This window comes from Oncorhynchus kisutch, linkage group LG20 (assembly GCF_002021735.2).
Source record: "Oncorhynchus kisutch isolate 150728-3 linkage group LG20, Okis_V2, whole genome shotgun sequence".
In the NCBI taxonomy this organism is placed as follows: domain Eukaryota; kingdom Metazoa; phylum Chordata; class Actinopteri; order Salmoniformes; family Salmonidae; genus Oncorhynchus; species Oncorhynchus kisutch.
The window spans coordinates 26194913-26221821 of record NC_034193.2 but is presented as its reverse complement, the minus strand read 5'-3'; the positions used below and the strand labels follow the sequence as shown (position 1 = coordinate 26221821).

General features: G+C 43.2%; 2 protein-coding genes and 1 long non-coding RNA gene across 7 annotated transcripts in view; 1 reads left to right on the top strand and 2 right to left on the bottom strand.

The window, feature by feature from the left end:
- Positions 1 to 14958, top strand: part of acsl5 (acyl-CoA synthetase long chain family member 5) — a 41236-nt gene extending 26278 nt beyond the window's left edge. For both annotated transcript variants that reach the window (XM_031799483.1, XM_031799484.1), the window contains exons 17-21: positions 1034 to 1150; positions 11809 to 11952; positions 12225 to 12326; positions 12783 to 12854; positions 13853 to 14958. In XM_031799483.1, coding sequence (XP_031655343.1) covers positions 1034 to 1150; positions 11809 to 11952; positions 12225 to 12326; positions 12783 to 12854; positions 13853 to 13990 — 573 coding nt within the window. In that variant the 3' untranslated portion in view covers positions 13991 to 14958. The remainder of the gene's footprint in view (positions 1 to 1033; positions 1151 to 11808; positions 11953 to 12224; positions 12327 to 12782; positions 12855 to 13852) is intronic.
- On the bottom strand, positions 6848 to 8047 carry LOC116355475 (uncharacterized). The gene is made up of 2 exons (XR_004204480.1): positions 7744 to 8047; positions 6848 to 7571 (listed from the first exon to the last, which is right to left on the bottom strand). It is a non-coding gene; the product is annotated as an uncharacterized LOC116355475 (long non-coding RNA).
- Positions 14959 to 15173: 215 nt separating the features above from the next.
- Positions 15174 to 26368, bottom strand: zdhhc6 (zDHHC palmitoyltransferase 6). 4 transcript variants are annotated; one of them, XM_020453823.2, is made up of 11 exons: positions 26264 to 26368; positions 24771 to 25326; positions 23862 to 23953; positions 22874 to 23033; positions 22344 to 22502; positions 21688 to 21741; positions 20917 to 21084; positions 20105 to 20146; positions 17320 to 17468; positions 16682 to 16728; positions 15174 to 16368 (listed from the first exon to the last, which is right to left on the bottom strand). In XM_020453823.2, the coding sequence occupies exons 2-11, from the start codon at positions 25035 to 25037 to the stop codon at positions 16250 to 16252; spliced, it is 1257 nt and encodes a 418-aa protein (XP_020309412.1). In that variant the 5' UTR covers positions 25038 to 25326; positions 26264 to 26368; the 3' UTR covers positions 15174 to 16249. The 4 variants fall into 4 exon arrangements, with proteins under 4 accessions (XP_020309412.1, XP_020309414.1, XP_031655345.1 ...); XM_020453825.2 differs by having other exon boundaries at positions 17320 to 17465; XM_031799485.1 differs by having other exon boundaries at positions 17320 to 17465; positions 26223 to 26266.
- Positions 26369 to 26909: the final 541 nt, after the last annotated feature.

Sequence of the window (26909 nt, the reverse complement as noted above, 5' to 3'; positions counted from 1 at the left end):
AGTTGATTGATTTATGTTCTTCACATTTTTTATTTGTATCTATTATCTTATTTTATTCTTATTTATTTTTGTTGTTTATACACCTTGTGGGTGGGGGCAATGGTTAAAAAAAAATGGGAGAATACTAGTATTCCTCATTGCACAGTATATAAGAATATATCACTATGTTGCCAAAAAAGTTCAAGACTTATTGTTTCCCTTCAATTAAAATGCATTCAAAACTACATTCTGCACATTTCTGCTACTTTCTTAGGCTATACAAATGCTATCTCTTGCTAAAAAAACATGTATGTTTACACCTATGCAGTACCTTTAGCAATAATAATAAACCTCTACTTTAGGAAAGAAAACAATTATGACAGGTGTGTTGTAATACAAACGAGTGGTGTCCACTGATTAAATGCAGTCTTTCTGCATTGTGAAGAGGGAAAACTCAGATAGTCAAAGTTTGTGATGAATGACAGGTTGTTTCTTCATGCAAAATAGATTTGGGGTTTAAAATTAAAATGACGCTGCTTTATTTTAGGGGTTCAGTGAAGGCGGGTCAATTTTTACCCTTAAGGACAATGGGAGTATACAGAATGTTAAGACTACACAATAGTTAAGTTGCTTCTTTTTACTGTCAGTTTTGCACACCAGCTTCAAATAACTGATATATTTTTGGTTATTGAAAATAGATTTCAAAAGAAGTTTAGATGTTATGATGATCCTCTACAATGATTCTCTACACATTGTTTGTTCAGTCACAAACAAATGAAAGTATGAAAAAAATTTTTTTTAATTGCATTCACTAAATGGTGGAGTGATTACTGCATTTTGCGGCTTCAACTTTCTTTTTTTTTTAACATATATACTCTCTCTTAGTTTAACCTTTTGAATGAATTGGTTGCTATGGCTTGCCTGCCTTAGAATTGGGAGCTGGAGTTTTTCTTGGTCAGGCCACATGGCCTGATCAGGTCATATGGTCCCCGGCCGTACTTAGAACACAAGGAGAACACTTCACTTACTGATGCATACTTTTCTATTTCCTCAGGTCTGTATCAAAGGTAAAAACGTGTTCATCGGATATCTAAAAGACCCTGAGAAGACAGCAGAGGCCCTGGACAAAGATGGCTGGCTACACACCGGAGACATTGGCAAATGGCTACCGGTGAGATTCTCGTAGATACAAACTGAACCGTAGGAACAATAAAATAACCTGAATTTATCTCCGTATACAATCAATCTGACATCAATTTCCATGACAGTGGTAGAGGAGTTTAATATCAGGACTGAGTAGAATAGCTTTCCGGCTCTCTCCTGTTCATTCAACTCAAAGCCAGACAAGCAATCAGTGGGGTGAATTACTGGGGTTGTGTGTCATCTGCAGCATCGTTATACTTTCCAAACCCAACTATTCTATTATTACAAGCAGGACAAAGGGCAGTGCAGATTACCGTTATGGGTGGTAATTCATCTGAATTGAATTACCCGATTCAAGATTTCACTATTTCTATACTGGGGTCTACATCTGTTACGGTTTTCTTCTATCTCCTCCTCTGACGAAGAGGTGTAGCAAGGATCGGACCAAAATACAGCGTGGTAATTTTGATACATGTTTAATAACCGAATAAACATGAACAATACAAAAACAATAAACGTAACATGAAAACCGAAACAGCCTATTTTTTTATATTTTCTAATAAAAAATTATTTATTACCTTCAATACCATTCATTCTTTACAACTCATAATTTTCATACATACTCCAATAATGGTATTTTAATTTAACTAATTTAACTAAACAAAAACCCCAAACAAAACCTCAGGGGAGCATCTTCCCTCCCCGTCACCCTACAAACTACCTTTCTCTATCTCCCTGTCCCTAATCTATCCCCTTACAAATCTAAATGACACCCAGCCCTAAACCCCCCTTCCACCTCTCCCGAGCAGCATGCTGCCCCCACTTCCTCTCCTCCCTCTTCATCCTCCCCCTCAAATCTCCTTCCACCCTCCTCACTATCCCTTCCACCCCCCAATCTCTCCCTGTCTTCACCATGTTCTGCCTGGCTTCCCACAGCCCCCGTTTAAAGAGACTCATGAGAAGCCAGAGCAGAAACCTGTCCCTATCCGTCCCTCTCGCTCTCCCTACACCTCTCTCTAACCTGGCCCACGTCAATACAAAATCCCCCCTTACCAAACCTAACAACACCCGTGCCCTAGCCCATACTACTAAGGCAAAGGCACAGTCCCAAAAGACATGGCGCACAGTCTCCTCCCTGCCACAAGAGGATCTTGGACAGGTGGGGGATTGCACCAAACTATACCGGTACATGATGGAACGTACCGGCAAGCACTTATGGAGGCTCAACCAATTGAGCCTGATGTCCAGACCCCGCGCCTGCACTCCCTCCCAGACCACTTCCGAGATGCCCACTACAGGCGCCGGACTCCCTGCCTTTCTGACCTCCTCATACAGGTGCCTGTGATCTAAACCTACTCTGGCAACTTCAACCTCAGGGTGCTCACGCAGCCACTTGGCCTGCATGAACAAAAATTGCGTCCAGCTTGAGGGGGAAATGTGGTACCCCCCTACCTCCCTCCCCGATGGGACAGAGCATGCGTGCCCTGGCGACCCACTCGCACCTGCCACTCCACATGAACTGAAACACAAGCCTCACTAGAGGCCTCCTCAGACAAGCCGGCAATGGGTAGATGTACACCAAATACAAAAGAGACGGCAACACATCCACCTTTAGGACCAGGACTTATAAAAAGACAAATACCTAGCCTTCCACATTGCTAGCTTCCTCTGTACCACTGCGATACGCATGTTCCAGTTTAGCGTCGCTGAACCGGAGGTCTCAAAATGGACCCCGAGAATCCTCAGGGCCCCCTCACAGAGAGATAACCCCCCGGGCACATCCGTTCTACCGCGCCATCTTCCGAAAAACTTGACGGAAAACTTGACGTTCAGAACCGCTCCCGACGCTCGGGTGAAATCCCCAAAGATGGCAAGGGACCTTGTCAGGCACGAGTCCTTGCACAGCAGCAAGGAAGTGTCGTCGGCGTACTGCGTCATCTTAACACGCAGCCCACCACTTCCAGGGATCAACAAGCCTTCCACCCCTGTGTCTGCCCTAATGGCAGCCCCCAGAGGCTCCATGTACAGAACGAAGAGGAGAGCCGAGAGTGGGCACCCCTGCCTGACCCCAGACGAGAGGTCAAAAACGTCACCCAAGTGACTATTTACACTAACTCGGCACCCCGCTCCGACATATAATGTACGAATCCATCCTATGAACTTCTCCCCAAATCCTAATCGACCTAACACTCTGAATAAAAATGATCTATTCACATGATCAAAGGCTTTCGCCTGATCTAGTGCTGCTACCATTAAAGGCAGTCCTCTATCTTCAACCAAAGCGATGGAGTCCCTGATTAACTGTAGGTTCCATCTAATAGAGCGGCCCTCTACCCCACACGTCTGATCCTCATGGACGACGTAGGGAAGGGCTGTGCGCAACCGGTCTGCTAAAACCTTTGCAAGTAGCTTGTAATCTACACACAGCATGGTCAACGGCCGCCAGTTGCCAAGGTCTGTTACTTCCCCCTTCTTATATAAAAGTGACAGCACACCAACAGCCATTGATCCCCCGGGACCCCCGTCTCAAGGATGGCCTTCAAGACTTCGAGGACCACTGGTCCAAGTATACCCCAAAACTTGAGATAAAACTCAGCCGGCAGCCCATCCATCCCAGGCACCTTCCCTTTTCCCATCCTCCTAAGAGCGCTCTCAACCTCTTCAAGTGAGATCTGGGCCTCCATCACTTCTCTAATGTCCTCCGGCAACCGCCTGGACAAGTGTTCTAAAAACACATTTCCCTGCTCTACATCTATTTCCCTTTCCTTAAATAAACCTTGGAAATGATCAGTTGTCACCCTGACCATATCCTCAGGTTCTCTAACTATACTACCATTTTCTTCCCTAACGCCATGCATTACCTTCCTACTCTGTCTGGCCCTAACTGACTTAAAGAACATAGCAGAACAAGTCTCATTGTGTTCTAGAAAGCCACTATGCGCACGCTCCAGGAAAGCTCGAGCCTTCCGCTCCTGCAACTCCCTGAGCTGCGCCTTTAGGGTTGCGGATCTCTCCCAGTCAAACGACCCGCCGAGGTTGCCTGCCTCGTACTCGAGTTCAATTAACCTTTGGATACGATCCACCTCCCTCCTCTCCTCCCTTTTTTTCCTCTTGCAATACCCTATTATAAAAGCCCTAATCCTCACCTTAACTAATTCCCACCACTCTAACACCCCCTCGCACATGGACCGGAGGCCTTCAAGCCTCCAAAAGAAACCAAAAAACCCGTCAACAAAAGCCTGCTCCTCCAGCACATCCCGATCCAACTTCCAGTACCCCCTACCAAAGAGGCAGACTGGCGACCCCACCTGCAGGAGCACCCTGTCGTGATCCGAAAAGAAAACAGGCAACAGCCGCCCAGACAACTTACCCAAAGACCTGGGTACAAAAATATAGTCGAGCCTCCGCGCAACCCCCCTGGAGTTGCGCCATGTAGGACCGGCCATTTTCGGAGTAGTGTGCAGGCCACCATCAACCAGACCATGGCAAGCCATTAGCCCAGTGATGGCGCCTGCACTGCTATCCCCCCCTATTCCTAAATCTGTATTAAAATCACCCCCTATCACTAATTTCCTATTTGTGACACACAGGGGCGCCAGACAGTCCACCATCTCCCTCCTGTCTGCCACCACCCGTGGCCCACACACCACCACTAATCTAAATTTACAATCCCTTATCGTGACATCCACCCCTATAACCCTCCCCTGCATCACCACAAAAGAACCCTCCACTTTTACCTCCCTGTGCCCACACAAAATCCCTACCCCCGATGAGTGCACCCCCCCCCCCCCCCCCCCCAATACCCCAAACCGACTCCCCCTTGTCCCACTCCCTCTTAAACCTACTAACATCCCCTCCATCCCTCAGGTGAACCTCCTGTAAAAAACAAAAATCAAACCCCACACCCTCCAAATAACTAAAAACCACCCTCCTCTTAACAAAATCCCTTAAACCTCTTACATTTAAACTAACAAAAGTAAAATTAGACCCCATGAAAGAAAAAGAAAAACATGTAATACACTCAAATACTAAACCCAGACAGAAAAAAACAAAGACAGGAGACTCACCCGATGCTCCCCTGCTCCATATCTACCGGTGAGAACACCATCCGTACTCCCGACATCCCCCCCTCTTCCTCCATCTCACCAACCCAGGATGCAGGAATAGTGTTTGGCTCCGGGGTGCCCTGCACCCTGGGTCTACCCCCACACTCCTCCGCCTCCCTAGTACTGCAGCTGGTTTGGAAAAAAATAGGGGAGGCTGAGTCCCCAAACAAAAAACTCCCCACCTCCTCCTGTACCCAGTCCTGAGTCTTGTTAGGTGTGACCCCACCCAACAGAAGTTGAGGGCCTGGGGAAACCAGCAGCAACCCAGAGGTTTCTCCCACCCCCATCACTCTCTTGACCATCCCCTCCCTCTCACTGTCGGCCAATCGCACCCTCCTCTTCATTCTCTTCTTTGGTGATGGCGGCAGTGGAGAGATACCACCCCCCCCCCCCCCCCCCCGCCAGCTCCTCCACCATACCCCTCATCTCTTCCACCAGGGCACTTTCCCCCCACTCCACTTGCTCTTCCACCGTCTCCTTCTCCACCACCCCTCCCTCGCTTTCTTCTCTCTCATGCTCCTCCACTCGCTTGCCTTCTTCCGCCGCTTTTCCTGGTTCTCCTACTCCCGTGCTTTCCGTTTCCACACCTTAGGCTCGTCACAATTCTTCGCCTCGTGCTCCCCAGATCCACAAAATCTGCATTTTCTTGCGCTGCACGAGGCGAAGATGTGGCCATAGGCCATACAGTGCCTGCAAAATGGAGGCTGACGTGCATAAAATAACGTCCCCCTGTCAGCCCCCAGGGAGAACATAGCAGGAGGATGGAGGTAGCCACCATGTCCCTTTGGGTCCTCCCTGAGGAGGGCCTGGAAGCCTCTCCTCCCATTCCAAAACCCAAGGGAGTCTTTGAGGTGCCTTGCTGAGGAGACGTTATCCATGTATCTCCCCAGAAAGGCCCTCACCTCTTCGTCCTTAACGTATGGGTTGTAAATGTTGACAGTTACAACCCTAAAGTTGTTCCTCGCCAGGCTTGTTATTTCATAGTGGCTCATCGGCCTCTCACCTCCCACTGCTCTTGCCCTTCTCCGGATATCATCGTGTTTCTCCTCTGTATGTAGTGCCACGTCGAATGCTCCCTCCGACGAGTTGCCTTGGAAACAAAACACGTCCTTCACCGTCAGCTTTAGAATCCCCATCAATATTGTCCTTCCAAAAGTTTCCCGTCCTAAAGGCTCCAACTCCTTTTCCTTCCAAGCAAACCGAATCGTGTTGGCCAGCCCAATCCTAGGGACCGACCGTGTTGAGGGATTTTGCACCATCTCCGCAAGGAGAATGGCGAACCCGGCTCACGTTCTCTTCTCTTCCAAAACAAGAAAAAAAGAAAAACCAAAGTGACTGAGCCTATCTGGTGCAAACAAACACAGAGACAGGAACAATCACCCACGAAACACTCAAAGAATACGGCTGCCTAAATATGGTTCCCAATCAGAGACAACGATAAACACCTGCCTCTGATTGAGAACCACTCCAGACAGCCATAGACTATGCTAGATACCCCCACTAAGCCACAAACCCAATACCTAACAAAACCCCAAGACAAAACACACCACAATAAACCCATGTCACACCCTGGTCTGACCAAAATAATAAAGAAAACACAAAATACTAAAACCAGGGCGTGACAACATCATCATCAGCAGGGCCATTTTATTGTCGTAGTTGTACAAGGTCATAGTGTCTTGATTTATAAAATGTACACCGTTTTTATACAACATTTCAGTTACAAAAATGTCTAAATGCATTTTTTTTTAAACAATAAATCACATTTTCAAGTTCAATGGTTATGAACCAAACCACAGATTGGATCACACAATTGTGTCTAAGGACATTATAAAACGAGACCCCAAGACTGTCATTATTTGTAAGCAGAACTGGCTTTGTTGCTTCCGGCGGCATCACTCAGCCGCGGGGAGGCGTGTAGCCCCTACCTCCAAGGGGTCAGGCTTAAACTCATATCCGTCAACGAAAGAGGGAGAGAGGCGATGGAGTGCCAATGCTCCCGAAGTAGGTTATCCAGACGGATGGTCATCGTGATGAGTGCATCCAATGAGAGGGTGTTGTCTCGGCATGCCAGCTTTGTCTGGACCTCCTCACGCAAAACCTCTTCGGAATAAGGTGTGGAGCGACGGCTCATTCCATCTGCTGGATGCTGCCAATGTACGAAAGGGGAGTGCGAACTCCGCAACAGTCTGGTCCTCCTGCCGTAGTTGGAGTAGGTGCTCATCCCCCCTCTCTGCCCTCCGGTGGATAATCGAAGCCTCCTCTGAACAGCACCATGAACCTCCCATAAGAACACAGCTTCTCCCCTCTCCCAGATGGCCGTATTCGATCCAAACGCATGCCCTGTCAACAGGGAAATAACCTTGGCAACCTTGGACCGCTCGGTAGTAACCTTGGACCGCTCGGGGGCACCCGTTTGCTGAGCAAAATAGAGGGAGCACTGGAGAAGGAAGCCACGATATTTGAATGGAGTCTCGTCATATTTGTCATGAAGGGAAAAACGGGCATCACTGACCAGAGCAGACTGCTGAATGGGTTGGCTCGCTGGGTCGACTCATGGTAGAGGATCCTCCGCTCGTTGGGGGTGATGCCTCCCTAGTTGCGCTAGCTGATTGTGCTGCCGGCGAAGTAGGTCTCCCTGTTCGTCGACCATCTGGGAGATGTCTCGGTTGGCTGCTGCTTCCATTTTGAGAGGCAAGATTCTGTAATGTAGACGCAGGGAGTCAGGAAACAAGTGCAGTTAGTGAGTTAATTACAAAGAACATTGATGGATGCAAACCAAAGGCACTGTCTAACAGGGAAAAGATAAACAATATTGCCTGGTGGGTGATTAAAAAAAAGGAGTGCTATATAAAGAGAAGTAATCAGGGTAGTGATGGAGTCCAGGTGTGGCTCATAACGAAGCGCAGGTGTGCGTAATGAGGATTGCCAGGCCCGGTGGTGAGTAGAATGGAGACATCGAGCACTGGAGAGGGGGAGCGGGGGAGCGGGGTAGACATGACAGGCTATAACCTATACAGTACCAGTCAAAAATTGGACACACCTACTCATTCAAGGGTTTTCATTATTTTTACTATTTTCCTCAGTGTAGAATAATAGTGAAGACATCACAGCTATGAAATAACAAATATGGAATCATATAGTAACAACAAAAAAAATTTACAAATCAAAATATACAATCCGCCACACACTTCATTTATTCGATTGCCACTCAAACATACTTAAGTTCAAGGTCAGAATACACATAGAGAGAAAAGTGCATTAAAAGGGAATAACTCTGGTCAGAATCTGGCTTTTTGGGTTGAGATAGAATAAATGAAGGTGTGGCAGAGGTGTGTCTAGTGTCTCTGATCTTGACTTAATTCCCCAGTGGTGGAAAAAGTAATTTTCATACTTGAGTAAAAGTAAAGATACCTTATTAGAAAATGAAGTAGAAAAATGAAAGTCGCCCAGTAACATACTTCTTAAGCTAAATTCTAAAAGTATTTGGTTTTAAATATACTTATGTATCAAAAGTAAATGTAATCGCTAAATTATACTTAAGTATCAAAAGTAAAAGTACAAGTATAAATAAATAACAATTCCTTTTATAAACCAAACCAAACAGATAGCCAGGGGCATGCTCTAACACGCAGACATCAGTTACAAACAATGCATGTGTTGAGTGAGTCTACCAGATCAGAGGCTGTAGGGGTGACCAGGGATGTTCTCTTGATAAGTGTGTGAAACAGACATTTTTCCTGTCTTGCTAAGCATTCAAATGTAACGAGTACTTTTGGGAGTCAAGGAAAATGTACGGAGTAAAAAGTACATCATTGTCTTTAAGAATGTAGTGAAGTAAAAGTTGTCAAAAATATAAATAGTAAAGTAAATTACCGATACCCGAAAAAATACTAAGTACTTTACACTCACTGTAATTCCTTAATAATTCCACCACCTCTACATGTAAGGAAACCATGAATAACGTCTAGCAAACAAACCAGTTCCAAGTGGTTCCAAGTGGATTTTTTCAGATAGAAATAACACCATTCTCCATGCACTGTCATTTACAACTTGATAAGGGCAATTGATAAGAGCCAGGTAAATGAGTAATCCATTTGGAAAAGGAAATTGTAAATATAAATTACACTTGTTTTAGATATATTTGACATAGTAAACGCTGGAGACAAATGTGACTCCAGTCACACGGCAGCAAACTGAAACATATCAACTTTCCCACAGTAATGTTTATTAAATGCTGTTGCATTACAAAAAATGTAAATTGTATGGCCTTTTAACTTGCAAGGAGGGGCGCTCTTGAATGTCTTAATTATAAGCTACCACATTTCCTATTTCTATCATGTTAAATATTAGCCACTCTCAGTACTGACTGTCAGTAGGCCTAATAACAACACATATTGCACTGCAAATTTACTGTTTGATCCCTTCAGGTGGTATTGCCTACTGTACATTAACATCATTACATTGTTTTGTTTACCTTCATTTGCTTCCTCTGTAAACGGCCATGTGAATGTTGATGAGGATCATTAGTAACAGTGGATAATGATATTCTTTTAAAGACATGTAGGCTAATTAAATTGTAATGGAGCGGAGCGCAGACCAAGCCATAACAGTTTGAACCAGCCACTGTGCCATGACTGTGTCTTCACACAGTTCCATGGTTAGTGCAGGCAATAGGTGAGGGTATAGCCTGCTATTGAACACTATTCTCCCTATTATAATTCTATGTAAACCAATCTTCCATAATTACCATGGGATCATTTTTTCATTAATCAACTCACCGTTTTCTTTCTTTCGTGTGTAAAGGCTCCCCAAACCTGTTTTATATGATTCATAAATACTTTCCTAACCCTAATTATAAACTGAGTGGTTCGAGCCCTGAATGCTGATTGGCTGACAGGTGTGGTATATCAGACTTTATACCGCGGGTTTGACAAAACACTTATTTTTAGTGCTCTAATTACGTTGGTAACCAGTTTATAATAGCAATAAGGCACCTCGGGGGTTTGTGGTATATGGCCAATATACCACGGCTAAGGGCTGTATCCAGGCACTCTGTGATGCGTCGTGCCTAAGAACATATTTTAATATATTTTAATATATTTTCCTTTATTATTTTCAGAATATTTTTTAAATCTATCAATTGGTGCTGAAACAGACGAATATGCATATATTTAGATTACTTTCTTTCATTGATCCCTAATTCTCTGAACCCGTTCTTTATATATATTCTATTGAGTCTGTCAATAGAATTCGAACTAAAAGGTACAGCGTATTTAAAGAGACTGTTTAAGATAAATGTACTGAATTGAAAAATCCATGAGAAAAATCTGTGGCCAGCATGTAGAAGGGTTTTCAGCGGGTTAATTCAATTTATTCAGTGCGCGCCAGGGAACCACTCCTACAAAGCCCGTTATGCACCTTCACAAGGTAAGTCTGAATACAAACTACTCAGAAGGGCATAGGAAAGGTGTGCATAAGAAAGGCGTCATTTCCTAAGTCGGAATCCGGTCTATATAGAACAGTGAATGATGATGCATTCATGTGCTACCGAAATTATTGGTAACTCTGAAACTTGGAGAGTTATGCACCAAAACGCATCATAACTCAGAGCTGTTGATGCCAAAAACTGGTCTTAATGAGCTTCCAAGTGGGAAATACGAGTAGGAGACTCAGTTTCCCAGTTGGATAGTGAGTTTCCCAATTCTGAGTAGCACATGAATGCTGCATGACTTGACATAGGCCCAGGGTCAGTTTTATCACCTGTGAGGGCTGTGTCACAGATGTTACAGACGTCAGATGTTGGACCTGTCCTAACCCCCTAAGGCCATTAGCCTAGTTAACGATCTCTCCCTCTGCACTCTGTGGCCTCACCAGCCTCAACATGGGACGTTCATTATCTGAGAAAAGAAGGGGGAGAGAGAGAGAGAGGGTGGTGGTGGGGGGGTCGGGGGGGTAAGATAAAGATAATTGAGTTAATTGATTCGCTCTGTCATAATGTAGGCCCTTTTTAATTTCTCCAGGGGACCCTTTCTTTCTCAACACAGACAGATGGCATGTCCATTAGGGACCTGTCTAAGCTTGCTCTTAGGTTTCAGTAATTACACACGCATGTGTGTGTCTGAATGTGTGTGTGTGCATATGTATGTCTGTTTACCAGAGGAAGCTGGTGGTAGGAGCTACAGGAGAACGGTCTCATTGTAACAACTGGAATGGAATTAATGGAATGGAGTCATGTGGTTTCCATGTTGGATTTGTTTGACTCCATTGCACATATTCCATTGCAGCCATTACAATGAGCCCGTTCTCCTACAGCTCCTCCCACCAGCCTCCTCTGGTAAACACACATATATGTGCACACACACACTTTTACATAACTCAGTAATTATCTTTTCTCGTTCTCTCTCTATACTTATATCCTAGAGGCATATTTTGTTTATAAGGCTCACAATATAATATGAGCAATCATGATGACATACTGTATTACTCAAGATACAATCTAGTTCCTTGGCGATTTCCGATTGACAAGTTAGGATAATGTATATCTTGTTGAAAATACTAATGATCAAAATGATGGCAGAGTGGAGTCTTGAAGATTGTTGACCGCAAGAAGAATATCTTCAAGCTGGCTCAGGGAGAGTACATCGCCCCGGAGAGGATAGAGAACGTGTACATCCGCAGTGCACCTGTAGCCCAGGTGTTTGTCCATGGAGACAGTCTTCAGGTACAACACACACGCACAGCATAAAAACGTACACACATTTAAGCACACATGCCAAGCACAAACATTTCAGCAGCATATAATACTTTTTGTGTGTGTGTGTGTGTGTGTGTGTGTGTGTGTGTGTGTGTGTGTGTGTGTGTGTGTGTGTGTGTGTGTGTGTGTGTGTGTGTGTGTGTGTGTGTGTGTGTGTGTGTGTGTGTGTGTGTGTGTGTGTGTGTGTGTGTGTGTGTGTGTGTGTGTGTGTGTGTGTGTGTGTGTGTGTGTGTGTGTAGGCCAGCTTGGTAGCCATTGTGGTCCCTGACCCAGAGGTCCTGCCAGGTTTCGCCCAGAAACTAGGAGTCCAGGGTTCTCATGAGGAGCTGTGCAAAAGCCAAGTGAGTGCTCTATCAGAACCTTTCCACTAATAACGTTGTCAGAATATTTGAACACACCAGCATCGTGTTCATTACTTAGCCACCAAAGGGAAGCAAATGGACTGAAACAGAGATGGACTACCTATAATAATCAATAAGACTTATTTTCATTTTCTGTTCCAAAATGTTTTAAAACACTGTCCGTTGCGTGCCCTAATGAACATGACCTTGGGATTCATTCATCAAACAAAAGTGTGATTGTCCATAATGCTCTTCATACATTTGCACAGATACAAAGGACATACAAATATTGTATAAATGCTTGTCCATACATTGGGTGCCACTAAACACAAAACTGCTACTACAGTCCAAGTACTTCACAAGACCATGTTTCCAATGCACTCCTGACTGAAGCAAATCTATTTCGTACCACTGAATGATGGCCTGAGTTTGACCTCTCCTTTTTTCCTGCGGCAGAAAATCAAAAAGGCCATTATCGCTGACCTGGTCAAGCTGGGCCGGCAAGCAGGGCTGAAGTCATTCGAACAGGTGAGCGTTTCTCTTCAACATGCTTTCACCGATCCCCATTAAGACCTGGGCCCGTATTCATAAAGCGCAGAGTAGGTGTGCTGATCTAAGATCAGTCCCCCCTGTCTATGTCATCTTTTTCATGATGATCTAAAAACAGTGGTTCTCAGACCTCTCCTCTCTCCCCCCCACCTTTCCCCACCGCCTTTCCATGCATTTGAGCTATTCCAGAGCTAGCACACCTGAATCAGGTGAGCTAGTTCAGAGCAACAACAAAATTGTGAAACGAGTAGGGGTCCCAGAGGAGAGATTTGAGAACCACTGATCCTAGATCAGCACTCCTACTCTTAGACACTTTATGAATCTTGTCATTAACTCAGAAGCTCCCTGCCCTTCTTGATTTTATTTCACTCGACATGCCACTTTAAACATACTGTATACTCTTTACTGCAGTTAATCCTAAATGTGTTGAGCTGATTTTCTCAAATTTTCTCAGCAACAGTCAATGCTGTGGATTTGCTGTGTGAACTAGCTAAAGGTGGTGGTGAACTACTGAGCAAAGACAGACAAATACGATTGATGTCAATGTGAATTGGGTTTGAGAAGAGCCAAACCATGAAACTTTGTTGCCCATTTTTGTTTGAAGTCTTGGTTAGACATTTTTAAGCAAACAGCCACATTGTATGTTGACCAGCTCGGTTGCAGAAAAAGTTATGGCTAGATTAGGATAAGACTAGAGGAGACTAGGGACAAAGGACAAAAACCCTCATGGCCGGTGGTCTCCATGTAATCAATAAATTCACTTGTTGGAGCTGTAATACTGTACACAGGGATTATTTCAGTTCTTACAGTGACAAAGCCATTTTTGCCTGGTGTAAATGACCCAACAACATGGGTCATGTTCATTAGGCACCAATTGGAGGAACAATCATTTAAAACAGGGAGGGACTACCTTAAAGAATCTGTTGCAAAATGTTTTCCCATTGTGTCCTAATGCTCTGTTTCTATTTGTTGTGCAGGTGAAAGACCTGTACATGCACCCAGAGTTGTTCAGCATAGAGAACGGCCTTCTCACTCCTACGCTGAAGGCCAAAAGGGTCGACCTCAAGAAGCTCTTCCAGCCGCAGATCGACAGTCTCTATGCTAGCATGGAGTGACTGGTCTGAGGGGTAGAAGGAGGATGAAGTAGGACACACGTATACCCGAAGGTCACTTCCTGTTGACCTTTCAGTCGATAAATACTGTACATTTTATGGAAGAGAGAATTTACATGGGAAATGTGTAATTACTTTTGTTTCATTAAAACAAGCACCACCACTATCAGAGTACCCATTGTTAGCACATAATTTAATAAACACCAGATAATTAAAGTAACAGTGGAAAAAGTTACATCAAAGAATATGCTCGGAATGAGAATTTCTCAATGACATTCACATTGAATCCATGGAATGAAATTATGATTTTTATATTGACTCCAGAATGAAGCAACATTGTGAACTGTATACACCTCAAGGGCAGCTGGTACTCCTATACAAATATAATTCCTAGAAACATAATTATATTTTTATGGGTCCTCAAATGAGCCATTTATCAATAATAAATAGCCCTGCAAATGTAATTGATAATGGATATGCCATTATGGTGACCTGAGCCCGTATTCCTAAAGTCTGCCGTCCCCTCCAGCACTCCTACACTGAAACACTTTGGGAATACGGGCCCAAGTCACCAGTTCAACAACATATCAACCACTGGAGGGTTACTGGTTTGAATCCCAGCTCAGACAGGGAAATCTGGTGCAGAGTAAGCTGGCAACCAAAGGGTTGCTGGCATCATCTTAGATACCAACAAGTGCCCTTGAGCAAGACACTTAACCCCCAAATGTATTATTTATAAAGCCCTTTTTTTACATCAGATGTCACTAAATGCTTATACAGAAACCCAGCCTGAACCTCAAACAGCAAGCAATGCAGATGCAATAAAGATTTGCTTCAAGGGCCCTGCAATAAGGCTGGCTCATTGCTTCCAGCCCCTTCGGGTATACGTGTGTCCTAAAGGTTAGGTTGTGAGCCTAGACACATTTCGATTATCTGTAAATTAATGGACAATAAAGTACATCTTGATCTAGGATCTGTCTTTCAAACTATAATGTATAAGATTATATGGACAGAGGGGTCCTGATACTAGACCTGTGCTGAGACACTTTGTTATTAGGGGCCCTGAAGGTTTGCATCACACACACACACGACACAGCAGTAAATATACCTAAAAATAAGTTTCACACAATAAAGTCAAAGGTCATTCATGATGGAGTGTGAAATACAAAGATAACTGACACTCTGCTGTTATAGGGAAGGACATGTTTCATTTTTTTATTCACTTTGAGGGTGACAGTGTTTTACAAAAATAATAAGAACAATTCAAAAAATTAAAACAAAAGTTAGCATTTTCTTTTGGCTGTACAAAGAATACAGAGAAGAAAGTGCATGACGAAGCCCTGGGTTAAAGCTGGGCAGAGGAATTTGCATAATTGTATAATCGGCAAAGGACATCAGGAAAAATGATAAAACAGCGGATTCAAGTAAAAGGCCCAACTCCTAAACAAATGAAATCCCTATTGTTTAAGACTATAGTTGTCTCTTTCTCTGGCAGCGGTATCAAACTAAACTCCTGGAGGCCAGGGACGTATGCAGGTAGCCTGGCGGTTCAGAGCGTTGGGCCAGTCACCCAAAGGTCGCTGGTTTGAATCGCCGAGCTGACTAGGTGAAAACTGTCAGTGCCCTTGAGCAATGCACTTGACCCTAACTGCTCCTGTAAATCGCTCTGGATTATAGTGTCTGCTAAAATGAAAATGTTTCCTTGTAACTAGTATCTGATTTTGACCTGGGAAAGCAGGGATGTATTTCAATAGGCTAAAGTGGCTTCCTCTCCTTATCTGCACTGATGTGATTTTGACAGGTGAATGAAAAAAGTCCGTAAGCATTTACCATATTGCTCTCATTGATCCTACGTTTCCAGATCAGTACAGACGAAGGGTGAAATTCACTTTGCCAAGTAATTGACTATCAAAACACATCCCGGGATTGTGAACTCCTTAGTTGGTGAGCGACTGGGGGCGAGTCTCAACAGTATTCAAAGCCCAGAGCGCAAAAATACAATTACGATTCACCCATTGAAAGACACACAAAGACCTCAGTGGCTCAGTTGGTAAGGGCATGGCGCTGGTGGCACCGAGGTAGCGGGTTCACTTTCCACAGGGATCACATACACTCACTGTACTTCTCTTGAATTAAAAATAATCTGTTTAGTGGCATATGGTATTATGTATTACCAAGGAGAAAGACAAGAGACAATGAAGACCTCCAGGAATTGGGCGTCATACCACTCCCTGCCCTGTGGCAAATCTTAATGTCATAAACTTATTTCACTTTCTTCTCCTCACTGCTGGTCTCACTGGTCATTGCACTAGTCACTGCTGTGTCGTAATGGCACTTCTCTACGCACCGGCGGGGAAACCAACCCCGCAGGCGAGCTCCAGCTGAAGGAAGAACCAAAGAGATCACGTTAGAAATATACAGTAACAGTAATTATTATCATTCTGCAGTGTCGGGAGGGCCAGATTCACGTCATTCACTTGCATCTTTGCTATATATTTTTTCTCTCTGGAAGATGAAACCAGAAAAGGGCAAATACAGAACCACACACATTAAAAAAGTGTGTGATAGTAAATCTTGAGTATGTAACAGCTCTGTTTGGAAGTTTCCATTCTCTTCTGCAAAATGGCTGAAAAAATGTGCACAGGTGAGAAAGCTTTGAGTAAACCTGGTATTCTTCCATGTTCGGAGCCATACCTTTAGTCTGCTCGTCATCCAGCACTTTGTCCCCATACATCCACCATCTGAAGAAGCACAGAAAATAATTCATGGTTCTGAAATTCTCTGAAAATTTTTAGAAATCAATTAGTTCTCTGACATTCTCCGGCCATTCAGGTACAGTAATTTATCAATTGACAACCTGGCAGGCATGTGGGAAAGCACTCAGCTGAAAAAAGAAGCTCGGAATAGCCCGAACATAATACCTGGCTGCAAATGGAGCCTGTAAGAACCAACTTCAAAAATAACTAAATTATAGGGACAGGCTAATAACCCCAAAGGCGTAAAATATTGCCATTTCTCTTCTCTATTGAGGCACTCAGGACTTTTCAAAATGGTACTATCGCTATGGCAATGAGTAATACCATGACTACGGTAACTATCAGACTAGTTTTCCCCAATCAGAAGAGACGTGTATCACCATGGAGGTCATGGAGTTCACTTTAGTGGTTCGCCTCAAAATCTGCAGATTGGTTCCCCAAAAACCCTGCAGATTGGAACCCCCAAAGCCTGAAAATACATTCCCCACAAACAAACTGCAGATTGTTTCCAGCCATAAACTTGCAGATTGGTCCCCCACCCAAAAGCTAGCAGATTAGTTCTCAAAAGAAACTCACTTGGTCCCCCGGGTGGCAAGGATGGTCTCCCCCTTGTGGAGGCCGATGCGGGGCTCCTCGGTGCAGGGAGTCCTGAAGAAGGTGTTGAGGCCCTTGCTCAGTGGGCAGCAGGCTCCGTTGTAGTCCTCCACTACCCGATACTGAATCTGCTGGCCGAGCCACAGGATATAATATGGTTATTATACCATCATGATCATAACATCCCAACTTCAACATTTAAAAGTGGATTATAGCGACATATTTGTAAAGAAATATGATGCAGACGCGGCTTCAGAAAGGGATGCCAATGTAGTCGGCGTTTGGAAGGTACAGTGCATTCGGAAGTTATTCAGACCCCTTCCCTTTGTCCACATTTTGTTACGTTACTGCCTTATTCTAAAATGGATTGGGGGAAAAAAAATCCCTCATCAATCCACACACAATACCACATAATGACAAAGCAAAATTTTAGACATTTTAGACAATTTATATATATATTTTTTCTACAGAAATATTACATTTACAGTTGAAGTCGGAAGTTTACATAAACTAGTTTTAATGACTTCAACCTAAGTGTTTCAACCACTCCACAAATGTCTTGTTAACAAACTATAAATCGGTTAGGACATCTACTTTGTGCATGACACAAGTAATTTTTCCAGCAATTGTTTACAGACAGATTATTTCCCTGTATCACAATTCCAGTGGGTCAGAAGTTTACATACACTAAGTTGACTGTGCCTTTAAACAGCTTGGAAAATTCCAGACAATGATGTCATGGCTTTAGAAGCTTCTGATAGGCTAATAGACATAATTTGAGTCAATTGGAGGTGTACCTGTGGATGTATTTCAAGGCCTACCTTCAAACTCAGTGCCTCTTTGCTTAACATCATAGGAAAATCAAAAGAAATCAGCAAAGACCTAGGAATTTTTTTTTAGACCTTCACAAGTCTGGTTCATCCTTGGGAGCAATTTCCAAAACGCCTGAAGGTACCACGTTTATCTGTACAAATAATAGTATGCAAGCATAAACACCATGGGACCACGCAGCCGTCATTCCGCTCAGGAAGGAGACGCGTTGTCTCCTAGAGATGAACGTACTTTGGTGTGAAAAGTGCAAATCAATCCCAAACAACAGCAAAAGGACCCTGTGAAGATGCTGGAGGAAACAGGCACAAAAGTATCTATATCCACAGTAAAACAAGTCCTATATCGACATAACCTGAAAGGCCACTCAGCAAGGAAGAAACCACTGCTCCAAAAACCCCATAAAAAAGCCAGACTACGGTTTGCAACTGTACATAGGGACAAAGATCGTACCTTTTGGAGAAATGTCCTCTGGTCTAATGAAACATAAATAGAACTGTTTGGCCATAATGACCATCATTATGTTTGGAAGAAAATGGGGAGGCTTGCAAGCCGAAAAACACCATCCCAACCGTGAAGCACATTGGTGGCAGTATCATGTTGTGGGGGGTGCTTTGCTGCAGGAGGGACTGGTGCACTTCACAGAATAGATGGCATCATGAGGATGGAAAATTTGGTGGATATATTGAAGCAACATGTCAAGACATCAGTCAGGAAGTTAAAGCTTGGTCGCAAATGGGTCTTCCAAATGGACAATGAGCCCAAGCATACTTCCAAATCTGTGGCAAAATGGCTTAAGGACAACAAAGTCAAGGTATTGGAGTAGCCATCACAAAGCCCTGACCTCAATCCTATAGAATATTTGTGGGCAGAACTGAAAAAGCATGTGCGAGCAAGGAGGCCAACAAACCTGACTCAGTTACACCAGCTCTGTCAGGAGGAATGGGCCATAATTCACCCAACTTATTGTGGGAGGCTTGTGGAAGGCTACCCGAAACGTTTATCATGTGCCTTTAACTGAGGAGTGGCTTCCGTCTGGCCACTCCACCATAAAGGCCTGATTGGTGGAGTGCTGCAGAGATGGTTGTCCTTCTGAACATTCCTCTCATCTCCACAGAGGAACTCTGAAGCTCTGTAAGAGTGACCATCGAGTTCTTGGTCACCTCCCTGACCAAGGGCCTTCTCCTCCGATTGCTCAGTTTGGCCGGGTGGCCAGCTCTAGGAAGAGTCTTGATGGTTCCAAACTTCTTGGGGACCTTCAATGCTGTAGAAATGTTTTGGTACCCTTCCCCAGATCTGTGCCTTGACACAATCCTGTCTCAGAGCTCTACGGACAATTCCATCGACCTCATGGCTTGGTTTTTGATCTGACATGCACTGTCAACTGTGGGACCTTATATAGACGGGTGTGTGCCTTTCCAAATTATGTCCAATCAATTGAATTTCCCACAGGTAAACTCCAATCAAGTTGTAGAAACATCTCAGGGATGATCAATGGAAACAGGATGCACCTTAACCCAATTTTGAGTCTCATATTAAAGTGTCTGAATAGTTATGTAAATACGTTTTTTAAATATATTGTTTTATACATTTGGAAAATGTTCTAAAAACCTCTTTTCACTTTGTCATTATGGGGTAACGTGTTTAGATTGATGAGGAAAAACATTAATTGAATCCATTTTAGAATAAGGCTGTAACGTAACAAAATGTGGAAAAGGGGAAGGGGTCTGAACACCTTCCGATTGCACTGTATATACACGTTTTCCGAATGAATGGGAAAATAGAATAACATATTGTCTGGAATACTAAAGACACTGCAAACAAACATTCACCTAAGTAGATGAGGTTGCAAATATTTCACCATCCATCAATACATACGAGGTGTCTTTGAACCAATGCTACCCATTGCTGTCTGAACAGGAACAGGTCAGCTACTTACACTTCTCACCCGCTTGTCAGCTTTTTGTTTCAGTTGCTCAATCTAGAAAGCAAACAAACACAAGATAAAGGTTTATCATTGAAAATGCCAAACATCTCAAGTCTGTTAAGTGTGACAACCCATGTTCTGATGGTTCAGTTGGGTTGGAGCATGGCGCTAGCAATACCAGAATGGTGGATTTCATTACCAGATGGACCACACACATACTTACAACAACAAAATGTATTATATCTATCTATCTATATTTATTTCAGCCACACCCATTGCTGATAGGTGTATAAAATCAAGCACACAGCCATGCAATCTCCATAGACAAACATTGGCAGTAGAATGACCTTACTGAAGAGCTCGGTGACTTTCAACGTGGCAACGTCATAGGATGCCACCTTTCCAACAAGTCAGTGTGCAAAGCTGTCATCAAGGCAAAGGGTGGCTACTATGACGAGTCTCAAATATAAAATATATTTTGATTTGTTTAACACTTTTTTGGTTACTACATGATTCCATATGTGTTATTTCATAGTTTTGATGTCTTCACTATTATTCTACAATGTAGAAAACAGTAAAAATAAAGAAAAACCCTTGAATGAGTTGGTGTGTCCAAACTTTTGACTTGCACTGTATATTTACACACACATCTGACTGTCAGTCACATTGGATTCCATTTTACATCACCATAACAACATGACAATACAAACCTAGTGTTTTCTTTAAAAATGCTTATAATAGCATAACTGAATGTAAGTCAAAATTGGATAAAAATGTCTGCTAATGCTAATTGACAACATTACATCAACATCATTATCGCTTACGGTTAAGGTGTGCTGGTGACACTTGGCGTGGATGGGCCATTGAATGCCGTCGCCCTCTGGGCTCCCTGACCAGGTGAACACCTGTTTGAAGTTCTCCCAGCGCCGGCCCAGGTCGTAGGGGAAGATAAACTCTTCCCCCGTTTGGTAGTACTGAATTCTGTCTTTGGCCTGAGGATGGAGGGGACGGAATGGGAAAAAGAGAAACGAGGCAGGAATGAGAGAAACATTTAGTGAGTGAGTGAGCATGACAGAGTGAGAGAAAAATACATTTAAAAAAGTAAGAGAGAAAGATAAGAGAAAGGGAGTGAGACAGAGTGAAAAAGAGTGAGGGAGCAAAAGAGTAATTGATAATGAGACACACACACACACACACACACAGAAAGAGAGTGAAAGAGTTCACATGGTTCTTTCTGGCTCCAATGTTTGTCTTAGGGTTTACCTACCATCTTAAAATCCTAGTGTCACATTAGCTAAGTTCTTCTGTACTAAGCCCTTGACAGGCGAAGAGGCCACTAGAATAACACTGATGTCTAGTCTATTAGATTAGCTGAGATCTACTGGATTATCCTGCCTTTTGGACAAGTGGCACGGCTGTTGACAAATACACTCGCACCAGGGATCATGAAGGTTATGGCCTAGCAGGTGAAAAGAAACTTGTCCAGAAGAAAAAGGAGACGAGGAGTAATGAGGTTGTAATTTTCAAACAAGGTAAGGTTGTATAGTGGTTGTACAAAACCTAATCAAACTGCTTATTCCATGACAAACACTCACCTTTTCCTCAATCCAGGCCTCAACGGAGGTCTTGTTTCGAAGGATGACTTTCATCTTGGGTGGAGAGAAGAATAAAGGTTTGGTGGGAATTATTTGAGGGAAACATGGGCAACATGTGTAACACCTATCAAAAAGTACTACCATCATCTCTTAAAGAGATTTTGTATCGTTTTTAGCCAACAGCTCTGAAAGTAGCGCTCACGAGCCAAAAGTGGTCCCCGTAAATTGCTACTACTTCACATGTGCACCATGTCATCGCTCTCTCTCTCCCTATATCTGCTGTGTGTGCATCTTGCTAGCTGTCAATCCAATGGCAAGGGGCTGAAGCTCATTGGATAGAACTTACATTTCTAGGGGGCTGGCCCACGGCATATGTAGGGAAAATGGCACAGCATAGCTTCCAGAAAAACAGTTCAAACTAGGGATTTCGTGGCTAATTAAGGTAAGACAGTAAAGTTTAAAAAAATACATAGTAGTCGCTAAAGTTCCGGAGAATGTCTTTAATTAAATACACACTCAAGTATACAGTGTCATCTACTAGAGGTGAATCCACTAGACATTCATATGGGTCTACCCTGCACCTGGAAAATAGCTGAAAATGGACAATGGGCATACTATTACCATCAGTATAATATTACCCCCAATGAGCATGTTACCTGTATGAAGAACAACATGCCAACGGCTATGGTGGTGCCCAGTGCCAGCCCTAAGGCAAAGAGAGTGGCAGCGAAGGCGGGTACGCTGAACGGCATGATGGGTTGAAACCGTCTGACGGCGCTCATGTCGATCTTCACGGTACTCCAGCCAAAGGATATCTATAAAAACAATTAATAAGAATGCATTTATATTGAGCTTTTCTAGGACCCAAAGACTACTAGACGAAAATACACTAACAATTTAGAATCTCCATTGAGCAAGCTTTTCAGTCCAGGAGTAGGCTTAATCTGGTACCCTTTTCACACTACTGAGTCAAGTCAAACTGAGCCAAATTGTCCTGAGCTGGCCTGGTTACATATCCACCATAGTTGCTGGAAGCATAGTTGCTGGAAGCAAAAAGTACTGTAATATCTCCAAACGAAACAGTATGGTTCGAGTCGGCAATAAGGTGAGGTTATGGGTCTGGGAAACCAGCCTACAATGATGAATTGATAAGAGGTCAAATGCAAGTGTGCCACTGACTCCTCACCCTCTCGTAGAGCTGTGTGTACATGGTCATGATGAAGATGAAAGCGGCGTGCGAGCAGCCGAGAGGCGCCAACAGCAGGAAACTGGTGAAGTAGGCGTGGTTCTGGTGGCCGCAGCAGTTGTTGATCCACGGGCAGTGGTGATCCATCTTCATCACACACCTGAGGATGAATAAATGAATGAAATGATTTATCCATTTTAAAAAGCATATGAACTTGTCTCAGCCATGTGAATACAACAACACACACATTAAAAGTAATTGAGGATTAAAAACAATAAAGTCAGACTTATTTTCATTGTGGATCTTAAAAAAGGGGTGGAGGCGAGAAGGAAGAGGAGAAAGGCGGAGGAAAAAGTGGAAGGGGAGGAATATCAGCATTGTGAAACACAGGCTTGAATGATTGACATGCTGATGGCACTGGCAGGAAGAAATGTGATGTTACAGAGCAATTTCCTTATTATGAATCGTAGCATTAGTAGAAAGTATGAGTAGTAAAAATCAGCGCCCATTCTATGTGGTTAATCTCTAACTGCAATCTCCTTTGTTCCACCCAGCTGAGCACACCCCATATTTAAGTGAGTTAGTAGAGCTCAGGCTTAGACCGCTACTAAGAGATAAAGAACTAATGGATGGGTGCATACATTTCAGTAAATTGGCTTAAACTATACTGGTGTTTATTCATTAGTGCAAACAGTAGCAAAATGTTTTGCAACTTACTGGCCAAGATCCAGTTAGTCCCTCCCTGTTTCGTCCGGTTTGCTTCCAAGTGAATAAACCCTTTTGCTTTAAAGCCCAACATGTGCTATTCAATCATTTTGGGACCGAATTATAGGTGAGCTAAGTGTGGGCAAATAAAATTTTCAAGTAAATAATTAATTTACGTCAATGGGAGACTTGCCTGAAAAAAAAAAAAGCATACGCTACAAAGAAGCACAACTAGAGCACATTTGTAGCAGTGACAAGACAGAGTCAGGGTTGCCAAGTCTACCTGTTGCACTTGCGGCAATGGTGGGATCTCGGGGCCTTGTAGCCTTGGCACATTCTGCAGAACTGAAGGTACTTGGTGTCTTCTTCCTTCTCCTGTTTAAGAGGAGAAAACACACGTCAAGGGCCTGATGCATTCAATTTCTACTCTATCGGATATCCGGATAGACAAATTGTATTTCTTTTTTAAATGCTATTGACTCTAGACCAATCAGAATGACGCAAATACACATGACAGAGGTAAACGGGATATGCTGCTTTTCTCCGGTGGTTTAGCTAAAAGCAACAGAGAAAAATAAGTTAGATTTTCACCATGATAGAAGTATTTCTGTTACAAAAAGGTTGTCTTTGTCAGGTATAATGGAAAGTCCATTAGGTGAGTGCCTGTAATGCCATTTGAAGTGGGGGATATATCATACCGATGTCAAGGCAGCCTGGAGGGATAAATGCTCAGCAGTAGCTCAACGCACCGTTATAAAAACTACATTCAAAAGTGTGTCATTTTATTAAATAAAAAAAATAAAAAATGCCACAATAATTATTTAATTTAGACAAAGCTTTTCATTGTTAAAATGTTCTCTCCAAAAATGAACACTCACTCAAATAATATAACACTAATGTCCGTTCGGATATTCGATTAACCGTGCCCATCCCTACCTTGGTCCCACAGGATGAGCAGGCTTTTGTTCTAACCCAACACCAACACTCTGGATTGAACCAATCAAGGCCTAGTGCTGGGCTGGAACAAACGCCTGGCTGCACCCAATTGTCTCTCCAGGAGGACCAGGGTATAAGGCTAAGTGACCACTCTGTTCATCAACACATTGCTGTGTAGCAGCAAAATGATCAGTTTCCCTTGTCTCTGTATAATGGGGTTATTAATAAAGATGTATTTCTCAGCTTAGCTCCTTACTGGTTTCCAGCCAAGGGGGATGTAACCAGGGCCCACGAACATAGCGTTGAAGTAGTTGTAGAGAATGAGCACGGACCAGTTGATGAGCATGATGAAGTTGAAGCTCCCTCCCGTGGTATCCAATGGCCAGTACCAGATAATGGAGTCTAATATGGCCATGGAGGAGCACACGGCGATGACTGTCAGGGCTATCACTGGGCCCCAGTGACACAACCTCCGGACCTCATGGAGGTTCTCAAACGTCACGAGGGCTGTAAGAAAGTTCATAGTTTTTTTGGTTGTTTTTGTGTGTGTTGTGTTTAGGTTTTAAAGGCGTTGTGGTTGGGGAGTTTGTCGAACACAGAGGTTAGACGCACTGCTTCTCTCTACTATCTGGCACAGACAATGAAGACAACGGGCATCTTTTCTCTCGTCTTCTGAACACCCAGCAACCGGCTGGGTTGCAAGTTACAGAGGCAGTCCGTGTCCCAGAGTTCTTTGTGTTCCTGGCGATGAGCGGCATCCTTTGACAGCACGGGAGACTGCACTATCCCTGTGAGAGATGCAAGTTCTCCATCTGAGAGAAGGACATAAATATGACCACATTGTGAGTGACACTGATAGGGAATTGACTGTTTGAAAGATTGACATTGTATACTTTAGTTTAAAACAGTTGTTTGGCATAACAACACTGGAGCAAGTTAGCTACTTCAAATTAGTAGCTAGCAAAGTTGTTTAAGGTCTCCCAAATATAATAACCAACTGCAAAGCTACTTATTGTCAACAAGGGGGAAGTTATGTGTAACACTATTTTGAGTGTGACAACGTTATAGTTATGCCAACTTATTTTACAATAAGGCACCCTATGGTTTTGCTCAATTTAACCAAAGCACCTGTGACCTGCAAAACGCTCACACTGAAAATGGCCTGAGCCTTTTGCTTTTGTCATTACTTTACTGACATATAGGTAGCTAGCTAGTAAACTTAAAATGAGCAGACCGAGACGATGGCCCCGATTAGCTAGCTCATGGTAATTAGCTAGCTAGCTGACTAATTTGGGCAGACAGTCGGCTAACATCGTTAAAGTGCTTCCCTGCTCATAAATCAACATAAATATTTTGAATATGCCAGCAGTCAGTGTCCAGGAAAAGACAACAACAGACTGTCAGTTCGACAAACAAGAACCACACGGACAGGTGAAAATAACTGGGTTCTCAAAGCAAATTCAGGCAAAGCTAGCTAGCGAACATTACTAGCTAGCTAGTATCTACGCTAGCTAACGTTAGTAACGATGTCGTTGCCTGTCCTGACTGTTTTGTTTCCCAGTGCGAGCTAGCTAGCTAGCCAAGCATTAACGTTAGCCCATCCCTGATGTTTCAAATTGTGCGCGATTTACATGACATGTAAATTGCAGGCATTTTTCAAAGACCATAAACATATTATTTAATAGATAATCGTGATATTAATAACTACCGACAACATGTCAATGTTCATGAATGAAGTAAACTACCCACCTCGCTACTTCCTTGATTTAAGCCGTGTTCCAGTCTATCGCGAGATTACCGTGGGACCTGGCGTCAACGGTTTTTTCCATGAATTTCAAAATAAACGTATTTTCGGAGGCAATTACTTTTTGAACAGAAAGTTGTGAAATTTATACAAATTATTAATTTTGACACAACAAAAATAATAAGCGAATGAAATACCAATCATTTGAAATAATACAATAAAACCATGTCACAGTGTACATCAAATTGTGTTGAAAACGATTCATTAGTTGGACAGTTGGAGAAACTTATGAGAGCTAAACTCAGAAAAAAAAGAAACGTCCCTTTTTCAGGACCCTGTCTTTCAAAGATAATTCGTAAAAAACTTCACAGATCTTCAATGTAAAGGGTTTAAACACTGTTTCCCATGCTTGTTCAATGAACCATAAACAGTTAATGAACATGCACCTGTGGAACCATCGTTAAGACACTAACAGCTTACAGACGGTAGGCAATTAAGGTCACAGTTATGAAAACTTAGGACACTAAAGAGTCCTTTCTACTGACTCTGAAAAACACCAAAAGAAAGATACCCTGGGTCCCTACTCATCTGAGTGAACTTGCCTTAGGCATACTGCAAGGAGACATGAAGACTGCAGATGTGGCCATGGCA